This window comes from Notamacropus eugenii, chromosome 1 (assembly GCF_028372415.1).
Source record: "Notamacropus eugenii isolate mMacEug1 chromosome 1, mMacEug1.pri_v2, whole genome shotgun sequence".
Lineage (NCBI taxonomy): Eukaryota > Metazoa > Chordata > Mammalia > Diprotodontia > Macropodidae > Notamacropus > Notamacropus eugenii.
The window spans coordinates 304,094,309-304,107,027 of NC_092872.1; the positions used below are offsets into that span (position 1 = coordinate 304,094,309).

The 12,719-nt window shown below is 37.7% G+C and overlaps 1 protein-coding gene across 1 annotated transcript in view; it reads left to right on the top strand.

The window, feature by feature from the left end:
• The window catches only part of MNAT1 (MNAT1 component of CDK activating kinase), a 290,992-nt gene that overhangs the window by 180,629 nt on the left and 97,644 nt on the right, over nucleotides 1-12,719 (top strand). Inside the window, exon 7 of the mRNA XM_072629396.1 lies at nucleotides 12,535-12,656. Coding sequence (XP_072485497.1) covers nucleotides 12,535-12,656 — 122 coding nt within the window. The remainder of the gene's footprint in view (nucleotides 1-12,534; nucleotides 12,657-12,719) is intronic.

Sequence of the window (12,719 nt, forward strand, 5' to 3'; positions counted from 1 at the left end):
AGTTCAGGTAAAATGTTCTTTTATAATTCCCTCAACCCTGGCACAACATTTGCAATTACAGAAAATAATCATGTGGACCTAAGGTCATACTGTAGTATTTTCTGTAAGGAATTTTCTTTAACCAGATCAACAAAGCATTATTTCTCTGAATCATATACTACTAGATGGAAGTAGCTTGTTTGTAATGAATCATTCTAACTGTGGATATAGTGTTGTCTTTTTTTGCTTTAGAATATGTTTCCTCAGATTTTCAGTCTTAGAAAATCAAAGAGAACACTTCTGACTAAGAAAAACCTTGATTCAGACCTTGCCTTGGACACATTCTGGCTGTGTGTGCTATCCTGGCCTAGTCATTTAACCTCTAAGACTAAAAATTGTAGAACAGTTATCAATCTGCACTGGAAAAGGGAATTTACTCATTGCTGGATCTCCATGCCTGGCAGATCTGGGGGAAAAAAAGTAAATTGGAAATTTTATTATTTGTAATTTTTATCCTCACTAATTAATTATGTTTTAAATATAAACTTCTCTTTGACTTCAATTCAGTGTTAACCTCCTATTTATGTTGTGGGCACCATCATTCTTATAGTTACACAGATTTGAAGTGTCACTTGCTGAGTCTTGTCAGTTCTGCTTCCATAGCATATTTATTTATCTCCTTTTTAATACTCTGCCTGGACTACTTTTTATTTGGGTTCCTCCCTTCTAGTTTCTCCCTTTTTCAGTGCATAAATCTGCCAAAATAATTTCCCTTATATATAGACCTGACTGTGCCCTCCTCTTAACAAAATTTTGCTAGCTCACTATTGCATCTAGGGTAAAATAGATAAGTCAATCCTCAGCATTTCTGAGTTCAACTTTCTCAACTTCAAGCATTCTCATGATATTATAGTAATCTTATTTTCCGTTTCATATTGACAGCCCCAAACATTTGTGGTTATATGCACTGGAGAAAAAAAAATGAGAGACACAATGAGCCTGTTTATATTCACAAAAAGAAGGAAAGTATTTTTAGAAACATTTGTGAATCTGCTCCAGAAAGTGCAAATGTAACCTCTCAATGTGTGTGATGAAGGAATTGAAAAAAATGGAAAAGTGGTTAAATTTGTGGATAAATGAGATGATGGTCACCCTTGCCCTTTGCACAGTGCATTGAGATTCCTACCTCTTTACATTCTGGAACAGTTCAATCATGGAGCTGAAAGGGAGATTAGAAATGGCAGGTTCCTGCTTTCCTTTTTTCACTTCTGGATTCTTCTGACATGGCTGCCTTTGACTCTCCCAGTACTGTCCAATACTGCCTCTGCTTTCCCTTGCATTTTATGGGTTATTCCATGGTTATTGTGTTAGTATAAGTGAATATTGTCAGAATTAGTGTTTTGTTATAAAGAATTGTACATAGAAAAGCATATTTTCAGCAATCTTTAGTGAAAGATTATAGTTGCAGGAACCTAACCGCCTATTTCTCATAGGTTCAATGTATCAACATTCCTGTTTTTAACTTTGGCGCTGTTTTCTGCAGGAATGTTGAGAATTGAGTATACTCTAAAACTTGGTGTTTACCTTTCTGGACTTAGTTCACATTACTTCTCTTTGTTCAGTTGTTTTCCATTCGTGTATGACTCTTCATGACTCCATTTGGATTTTTCTTGGCAAAGATATTGGAGTAATTTGTCATTTCTTTCTCTAGCTCATTGTACAGATGAGGCAACAGGGGTTGTCATTTGAAATGCAAGGGTTAAGTGACTTGCTTAGGATCACACAGCTAGTAAATGTCTGAGACCAGATGAACTCATGAAGATGAGTCTTCTTAACTCCAGTTCTGGTACTCTATTCACTCACTACTCCCCCTAGCTGCCCTATTTCCCTTTCTGTACTCTGTATTTCAGCCTTACTTAATCCTGTTTCAATCTGACAAACTTGTCATTGGAATGCACTTCCCCTTCACTTCTACCTCTTGGAATCTTTATCTTCTTTCAAGGCCCAACTCAAGACCCATCTTTTACACAAAACTTTTACAGATTCTTCTGCTTGCTATTGCCTTTTCTTCTCATCATAATACAATTTCTGTTTTTGCATATTTGGCATGTAGCACAATGCCTTCTTGCAGTTACAAATTCTAAGGAGGAAACATCCTTGTACACATACTAGTAAGAGTCATGAAAACTGAAGACCAGACAATATGAAATGAATTGCAGTTATAGTTTAATAAGCGATTCAAAAGCATCCAAATAATTTAAAGTATTGTTTCTAGACTTAGTATTTAGGAAGTTAATAGTTTAACTAAGTAGGATGTAGCATATTACTAATAAGGAACAGAGTGATGTAAAAAAAAACCTAGGAAATGTATGATTGGAAAAGAATTAAGCAAGAACAAGAATTACAAGAACAAGGAGAAAACAGGTGAGTAGTCTGAGTGCTGCATTTATATTCATGAAATGTTAAATGAATGAGAAGAAGAGTTGTAGTTCATTGGGATAGCACTTTTGTGGAGAATTCGTGGAAGAAGATGCACAAGAATAGCAGAATGAGGTATAGAAGCTTGAAATCTCTATCACTGAGGGAACATCCATATCTCTGAGATTATAGATTCAAGGTTACTTAGCTCACTTAGAGCAGTGATCTCAAAACTTTCTTTTAATCTGACTCAACCCCTTCATTTATTTATTTTTCCTCATGAATTTAATATTTTATTTTTCCCCAATTATGTGTAAAAACAATGTTTAACATTCACTTTTTAAAAATTGAGTTCTAAATCCTCTCCTGCCCCATTTCCCTTCATTGAGAAGGCAAGCAGTTTGATAAAGGTTGTACATGTGCAGTCATGCAAAGCATTTCCATATTAGTCACACAAACAAAAAAAACCCAAGAAAAATAAAGAAAAGGTATGCTTTGATCTGCATTCAGACTGCATCAGTTCTTTCTCTAGATATGGATAGCATTTTTTATTATAAGTCCTTCAGATTTATCTTGGATCATTGTATAGCTAAGAATAGCGAAGTCATTCAGCTGATCATCATAGAATTTATCTGTTACTGTATACAGTGTTCTCCTGCTTCTGTTCATTTCACTTTGAATCAATACATGTAAGTTTTTCCAGGTTTTTCTGAGAGCATCCTGCTTCTCATTTACTTTAGCACTATAGTACTCCATCACAATCATATACAAAAACTTGTTCAGTTGTTCCCCAGTTGATGGATGTCCTCTCAATTTCCAATTTTTTGCCACCACTAAAAAAAGCTTACTATAAATAGTTTTGTACATATAGGTCCTTTTCCTTTTTAAAAAAAACCTCTGGAATATAGACCTAGCAGTGGTATTATTGATCAAAGGTAAGCATAATTTTATAGTCCTTTGGGCATAGTTCCAAATTGCTCTACAGAATAATTGAATTGGTATACTATTTTACCAATAGTGCATTAGTGTCTCAGTTTTCCCACATCGCCTCCAACATTTGCCATTTCCTTTTCTGTCATATTAGCCAATCCAATAGGCATGAGGTGGTAGCTCAGAGTTGTTTTAATTTGCATTTCTCTAATCATTAGTGATTTATAATATTTTTTCATATGACTATAGATAGCTTTGATGAATTTCTCTCCATCCTATTTCCCCCCTGTTCATCCTACTCTTTTTCTCCTTTCACCATGTCCATGTTTCTGATTTTTACTTTCCCCAGTCTGCCCTCTCTTCTATCAGGCCTTCCTTCTCCCTTCCTCCTTTCTCTTATCTCTGTTCCCTTCAGAGTTCCTGTATGGTAAGATAGATTTCTATGCCCAACTGAATGTGCATGCTATTCCTTCTTTGAGCTAATTCCAGTGAGAGTAAGGTGAACATGCTCTCCCTAACCTCCCCATTCTTCCCTTTCTCTGTAAAATTCCAATGACTCCTAATTTCTGTTTAATTTAAATATAAACTCTTTTGCTTAGGTTTTACAATCCTTTCTAATTTGGTCACAACTTGTCTTCCATGGCATTTACCCATACCCTAATAACCTTTCACCTTTCCCCCATCAGGGGATTCTATGAAGATTTCTGTTAAAGATATAGTTTGTTCCATGTCTGTCTTTACACAAAAAGTACAACTTGAGAGCAGGTATTAAAACATCTATGTATGTATGTAAGTATATATGAGTATGAAGCCATATATTCTTTCATATCTAGGTTCTTATCCCCATACTTCTCTCTTAGAATGGTGGTATTAATATAGTTAAAAATATTTGTCATCTTACTCTGCAGTAAAAGTTTGGTCAGAGTTAAATAACATATACCTTTGTAGTTTACACAATTGAATTGATTGTCTGACTTCCCCCAGGTTTTTTCAGGAGCATATGAGTAGGAGCAGATGAGGTGAATTGTAAATGTCATAAAGGTTGGCCGTTTGGCAAGAGATGATACTGGATGGTAAAACAACAAGGAAGTAAAGAATTTGAGAGCCGAATATAGTGCTGAGTTGAAATAGTTTACTATAGGTTAAGGTAGGAAAAGGGAAGAAGGTAAAGTCAGTATAGGGATTGTATACTTACTGAGAAAATGGAAGGATTAGGAATTGTGATGAGGGTGAAAAATAGGTTTAGGCATACAAAGAGATTGATAGGAAGTTATGGTCAGCTAGAAAAGTTCCTCAGTTTAAACTAGTACATTTTTGAGTAATGGCGAGATCCACGGTATGACCATCTTCGTGCATGGCTGAGTTCAGTGGAACAGTAGGTAGGTTATAACATTTGTAGAGATTAAGGAACTAGAAAGCTAGAATGTTTGAAGGAGCTTTAACATTAACATTGGAAGTCCCATATTTTAAGGTTAGGAATTGAATAGGAATATAATGAATATTCATAGTTAAATAAAATAAATTTCTTCTTTGGCAATGTTAAAAAAATATGCGTCAATATGCACCTCTGAGTACATCACCTCTTTTTTAGAATATGTGATTGTTGTGTTTGTCCTTTGTTCTTGAAGAGGACCATGACATTATGATGATGACATGACTTGCAATATAGACTTTGATTTGAATGAGAGAGGGCTGTGCCAGATCACCAGCTTCACTTTCTCCTCCAGAGCCATCTGGCTGCAGTGGCCTGATAGTCATCAGGATGACTAGAGATGGCCCAGGATGCAATGTGGGACCCTGGCCATTTTATGTGATTGTAACACCAATATGATATCCCAGCAGTCACTATAGATATGCATGCGTATTTTCAGGGTAAATTCGCAAAATATAAACTCTCCTCAGAGCCAAAATCAAGACATTTATTCAAACACTAGAAAGTCAAATCTGTCGTAATAATAAAGAAATCTATACACATTATCAATTCAGGGAGCACTGCCATCCCTAAGCCTTTCCTCTATTAGGCCTCCCCACAAACAAGCTCCTTTAGGCAAAATCACTCCCTGTCACTCTAGCTGCTTTGCTCTGCTTGCTCTCTTTCATCTCTGCCTCAGTGTCTCTCAGCTCTACTGTGGGCTTCATGTGACTAAAGCTATGGGCTGGACCAAAGCTCAAAGCAGGTCGCATGGATCTATTAAGGGTCAGGGAAGATCTTCAAATTCCCTTACCATTACATTCAGCCCCAAGGTCTTAAGTGTCCATTAAAAGGTCAGTGGGAGTTTAGGGGTGACTGATAATCAACATAAGTTCAAAACAATATAACAGGGATAATACAAAATAAAACACATAAAACAATATCTTAGGGTGGGGGCTTGAGTACAAGCATCCCATCATTCCCTACTCAAACAAATGGGACCCCAAATCCCTTGGGGCAAGGGGCAAAGGTCTCTTCTTCTAGAACTACTTTCTGCTGAGATTGGACATAGAGCTGTCCCTTCCTTGAGAGGTCCCATTCAAGGGATGAGTTCTTTAGACGGTATCCAGAGCTTGGTTGATGTCAGGTCCAGGGATGATGTATCATAGTCGGTATCCAGAGGTTGGGCAATGCCAGGTCCAGGGATGATACAGTCTTTCTTGGACAGAGGATGACATCCAGCTTAAGCAGTCAGTCATCTACAAGTGGAGGGCACTAAGACCAAGCCTGAAGAAGACAAATCTAACAAACAAAGGCTAAAAAAGTATAAGGAGACAATAACCAGAAGCAGTGTAAATATAGCTCTTAAAAAGCAGTAAACAATTCTTTCCTTGTTAATCTATCCAGACTTTGAAACACCTGGCTGTTTGCTCTTCTCTCTTGAGGAAATTTATCTTTTCCCCATTCCCCTAAGTCACCTAACTGTGAAATCTTATCCAGCACCTCTGAAGGTGGTTGCCCTATTTCCTCAATAACATCAGAATTAGGTGCTTTTAAGCAGGAGGAACGGTCCTCAATATTATATTTCTATGAGGAACTATTAAGGGAGTGTTATGAAAAGTGTCAGCATCTCCAACAATTATTACAGTTTCCATTACCTCTTCGTTTAACTTTCTCATATGGTCTCTAAGTGAATACCAGAAGTATGTAGGGTCTATCTCCACTAGGCCACATAGAGTCTGTGGGATACTGCTTACAGCATCCCTCAGCAGCTCAAACTTACAGATTAGTTCCATTGTTACCTCCTTGAATATGGTAATCCCTAAAAGCTTATTGTACAAAAGGATTCTGACTAATACCTATGAATTTCAAACAATCTGTTATCAATCCATAGTCCTCCTGCCCTTTCTATATTGATTTTCACCATCCAAGATACTAACGATTCTCCCATTTTTTTGGTGAATCTACTTAAAATATCATTGACCTCCTGCTGAGTAAAATCCTCAGTTAATTCCTTAAACATTGTGTGCCCTCCCTACTTCCTTTGTAGTATTAGACATGTGTCCACATTCCTAGAAGCCTCCTCATCTAAATTTATTTCGTTTTCCTCCCATGCATCTTCCTCCTAGGTGTCTGCGCCCCAATCAGGCCCCATAGGGTTGCATTCACTTTACTGTTGTTAACTTTCCTGTTCTTGTTTTTTTTTCTGAGTTACTCTCACAACTGTCTTTTCTGTTACTACCTGATACTTTTTAGCTTGCTCTTCTGAAGGAAAGTTTGGATATTGTAGCATAAAAAGCTTCTTGTGCAAATCAGCTAACTCCTTTTTCAGCTGAACTTTTTCCTCCAGCAGTTTGTCTGTACCTATAATATGATGATTGTTAACTATGCCCACCCTCTTCTACATAACCCTGCCATTTCTTTCCCTGATTCTATTGGTATCCCTTGCAAATATCTTTCTAAATCTCTGGGTTCTCCCTTCTGTAGCCTTAGTTCCCAGTTTTCACAAAGTCCTGTACTTTTAGCCCATTCTCTTACCAGGGAGGAATAGGGTAAATCCTCCCATCCTGGAATACCGATTTCCTTTCCTACAGCCTTCCTGTCTCCAAGAAGAGGTTTTATATTTTGCAATCCCATTCTCATCTCCATTTGTAATGCCAATGTGATATCCACAGCAGTTGCTATGGATATGCATGTGTATTTCCAGGGTAAATTTGTGAAACGTAAACTCTCTCAAAGATGAAACCAGAATATTTATTTAAATACCAGAAAGCCAGTTCCACCATGGTAATAAGGAAGTTTGTACACATTGCCAATAAAGGGAGCACTGCTGTGCCTCAGTTCTGCCTCACTCTCTCCCAGCACAGTCTGAGTCACATGAAGCCCATGGTGGGAGAAGCATGTTAAACAGGTGGAGCAGGAGGGGCAGAGCTGAGAGAAAGTGAAGCAGTGCTGGGAGAGAGTGAGGCAGAACTGAGGCAGAGCAGCTAGTGTGAGTGAGAGAAGGTGAAATTTTGCCTAAGGGAGCTTGTTTGTGGGGAGGCCTAACAAAGGGAAGGCTTGGGGATGGCAGTGCCATATTTTATTTAGTCATTACTTAATCAATGTCTTATTGCAGTTCTTTTCTTTAATAAGAAGTGTTGCTATTTGGAACTTAAAAAACTTTTTTTTTTTATTAATATCCTTGGCTACTAGAAGCCAATGGCTATGGCTATTTTTTCACCTTCATAGCATAATTCCAAGTTGCTTTTAAGAAAGATTGGGCCAATTCACAGCTCTACCGACAGGGTGTTAATGTGCTTTTCTTTCTGTACTCTTTCTGTTTTTGACTCTTTTCATCATTTGTTGTCTTTGCCATTTTGCTGATTGGGAAGTGAAATCTCAGAGTTATTTATAAATTGAATTTCTGCTATTATCAATGATGCAGAACAATTATAGTAGCAACAGAGGGAAAGTACTAAAATTACTACGAATTATGAAAAGGTTCTTATAGAAGGTGGAACTTTAACTGAGAATTGAAGGAATCGGGGAAGCTAGGAGGCAGAGATGAGAAGGGAGAGAGTTCTAGACGTGAGGGACTGCCAGTGAAAATGGTTTAAGTCTGGAGGGTGATGAGGAGTTTGTTTGAGGAGTAAGAAGGAAACCAGTATCAGTTGATCACAGAATACATGATGGGGGTGGAGAATTTGAGGTGTAAGAAGATAGGAAAATTATGAAGGGGCCAGGTTATGAAGGGCTTTATAAGGCAAATAGAGTATATTTTTATATATGATTCTGGGGCCAATAAGGAGCCACTAAGTTGATCAAAGAGGGGTAGAGCATAATTAGGCTTTGACTTTAGGCAGTTCATTTTAACATCTGAATGGAGGAAATATTGTAAGAGGGAGAGATATGAGGCAGAGAAGCCAATCGATAGGACATTTCAATAGTCGAAGAGTTAGTTATGGTCTTGCACCAGGGTGGTAGTAGTGTCAAACTGAAGAGCAGGGCATATGTGAGACTTGGCAACAAGACTGCATATTGGGGTCAGGAGTGAGGAATGGAAGATGACCCTTGCCTTGCAATCCTGAGTGAGTGGGAGAATTGTGGTGCCCTTAGCAGTAATAGGAAAGTTGGAAAGAGGAAGGGGTTTGGGGGAACAGTAATGAGTTCACTTTTAGATATATTGAGTTTAAGATATCTATGAGGTATCCATTTTGATATGTCTAACGTGCAGTTGGAGATGGAAAATTCCAGGACGAGAGAGAAGTAAGGGTTGGACAAATGAATTAGAGAATCAAGCATATCGAGATGATAAATCTTTGGAAGGAAGGAAGGATGCAAGCCAGGAAGCATTCATTAAATGTGTGCTGTGTTCTAGGCATTGAGACACATGCTTTACAAATATTGATTGATCTTCACAACAAATTTGGGAGGTAGGTGCTATTTCTATCTCTATATTAGAATTGAGGAAACTGAGGCAGACAAATGCTAGGGGATTTGCCTAGGATCACATAGCTGGGAAGTGCCTGAGACTACATTTGAGCTCAATTTTTCCAGGTTTAGCCCTCTTACCCACTTCAACAATTAACTATTTATATAGGAAGCATCATGTAACCTGACTGATGACATCACAAAGTGAAATCCTAAAGAGTGAGGAGAGAAGAGGGGTCTATGATAGAGTACTGGGAGACATCCATGGTTAGTGGGTGAGACCTGGATTAAGAGCCACCAGAGGAGATTGAGAAGGAACACTAAAATAGGCAAAGAGAAAACAAAAGAGAGCAGTGTCATGAAAACCTAGAGAGACAAGAGTATCCAGGAGAAGAAGGTGATAAATTGACAGTGTCAGAGACTGAAGAGAGGTCAAGAAGGATGAGGACTGAAAAAAAGCAGTGGATTTTTCAGTTGATAACTTTGGAGAAGAGAAGTTTTGGTTTATTGATAAAGCTGGAAGTCAGGGAGTTAAGAAAAGAGTTGAGAAGAAAGAAAAGATAGATATAGTTTATAGCTGGAAGGTGTTCAGCCACAAAAAAGGAGAAAGAGGAAGGTAGCCAGCAGGGAAGGATGGGTCAAGTGAGGATTTTTTGAAGGTGAGAGACATATGGGGTGTGTTTATAGGCAGTGGGAAGGTAGCCAGTATACCTTGGCAAGGAGAAGGGTCACATTTTTTAATGAGAAAAGGGTGAATGAGAAAGTGGGAGAAGGCATCATCATGGTATGAGATGAGGATGAAGGGAGAAAGAGGGACCTCTCACATACTGGTCTTGGTTATTCCAGTGAAATGTGAGGCAAGGCTTTTAGCTGAGAGGGTGGGAAGCTGTGGGAGGTTTGAAAAGGAATGAAAATGTTTGGAAAAGCCACTATGGTGAGTGTGATAGTTGAGCCAGTTAGGGATTTGTAAAAGGATTGCCTTGCAGCAGTGAGGTTGTTGCTTGTTGTTGATGCTTGTTGTTATTGCTGTTGTTGTGTTGTTTTTTCAGTAAAGTCAAACTTTGTGACCCCATTTGGGGTTTTTTTGCTAAAGATAATGGAGTGGTTTGACATTTCCTTCTCCATATCATTTTATAGTTGTGGAAATTGAGGCGAACAGGGTTAAGTGACTTGCCCAGTCACACAGCTAGTAATGTCTGAGGTTGGATTTGAACTCAGGAAGAGGCACCTCCTTGATTCCAGGTTTGGCACTCTCTCTACTATACCACCTAGATGTAGTTGAAGTTATGTACCATAAATTTGTAGTGAATCCAATCAGCATGGTTTTGTGATTTTCTCCAATTTTGTTCAGCAGCAGTGTGTAAGATGGAGATGATGGGAATGATCCAGGGCTGAAGCTTGGCTGGGCAGTTTTAGCACTAAGATAAGGGCAAGGCACTTGAGAGAAGAGGACCCTGTAGAGTTGAACTGTTTTTTACCCAGGGTTCAAGATGGGGAACAGGGAATGGTGCAGAGGTCCGAGGTGATAGCCTGGGACAGAATGGAGAGGTAGAAAATCAGAGGTCACGGTGAGGATGAAGAACAAACAGGTTTTGGGTGTTTCAAGGGAGAAGGAGAGGTGGAATGACAACAGGTCATGATCAAGTAAAGGAATTTCAGCATTCTGAACGTGGAAATGGAACAAATATGGGTGATGGGAAGATAAAGGTGTAGCTATGGTGGGGTAGAGAAGTTGGTCATGAAAAATTATTAAGTTGAGAAACTGGAAGATTAGGCTATTTGAGGATGTATCTTTATTATGTTGATGTCCCCTTAGTATTACCACAGGAATTTGGGGAGTTGAGAGAAATTGTAAGTTAGGCACTAAACTCATTGAGGAAGAAAGGCAAATGTCCTGAAGGTATGTAGAGAACAGCCACCAGAATCTCAGTCGGGTGATAGGTATGAATTGAAGGAACCACAGAGGTGAAGCGATTAGTGCTAATGATGGTGGTAAGGGAGAACCTGGAAGCAGCAATGGATATTGAGGAGTATCTGACTCCCTCACCTCAATCAGTGAGAGTAAAGAGTAAATATATAGCCACTGCTGAAAAGTGTATTTGGAAATTTGTGCCATCAGGAGGCTGTCTGGTCCCAGGGAGTTTAAGAATATGGAAAATGTTAAGAATAGCAGTGGTCTAAGATGAAAGCATGGTTGTTACCTATGGAGCAAGCATTCCAGAGAACATGGTGGAAGATAAGAGTTGTGCGTGTGTATGCATATGTGTACATATATCTATGTATATATATATATATATATATATCTATATATATCTATGTATATATATATATATATATATATATATATATATATATATATAGATAGATATATATATATATATATACATATATAGGGTTCAGAATCTCTGGGATGATGTGGGAGTTAAACATTTCAATAATTAGTTCAGATGCGTATAAAAAGATTTTCTACAAGAGCTTCACATAGATTAAAATTTTATGTTTTCATCTACAATTTAGTCAAGTCTGATTGTACTTTCTTCAAACAATTCTACTCTACTGTAAAAAACTCAAAAAAGAAATGTGACCTTGGAGCTAGGACTTCTGAGGTCACATCTCCCCTGTGATATGCTCATGAACTCTGTGACCGTTGCCAAGACTTCTTAGTGCTTTAGGATCAGAGGTACCAGACTTGTAGTCCCGTTGCTGCAAAACTCCTCATATGTTGAGAATCAGATCAAAATGTGATTGGAAAATGTTTAACAAAATAAATGAATATATGATAAAGTATACATAATGTTAGTTTGTGGTTTTCTAAGGCAGTTTGTGTCCTGCAGGGATCTCTTTTGATTTTAGTTTTGTATCACTTTGCTGATCTATGTTTTTTTTTGATGGAATTTCTTTATCTAGAGCTCCTTTTACTAGTGAAATTATAGGATATTCCCTATTTTTATAAAAGACCCATTAGCACATGTGCACACACACCCATATACACACAAATAATGAGCTTTTGGAAGTTTGAACAGGATCATTAAAATGTCCTTTTTCTTACTGGACTTTCAGAAAATCTTTGTTTACTCTAAAATATTTGTAATAATTGAAACTCAGTGATTTTGACATTGATAAAATTATAGGATCTGAGTTTAAATTTGTCTTTATTTAAGACTTTGCCCTTCTCCAATTTCTTTTTTCTGTCACAAACAAAATGTTACTTATATTCTTTAATTCCTAATAAAGAAGTTAAGTTGGAATGAGGTAATAACTATGATAATTAATGTTTTTAATGTATTTATTTCATCCTGAGCAAATTTTACCAACTTAAAGTAACCAGCATTAGAAATCTAATATTAAAACTCATCCATTTTCTTCCTTTCTTTTTTTAACAGGGCCAGCATATTTCATTAGCCCCTATTCAGAAGCTTGAGGAAGCTCTATATGAATACCAACCATTACAGATAGAGACCTGTGGACCCCAAGTTCCTCCCCTGGAAATGCTAGGAAGGCTTGGGTAAGTACTCTTTTATTCAGTGGTGTTTTTAATTTCTGAGAAGCTAAGATGCACTTCTTGTTT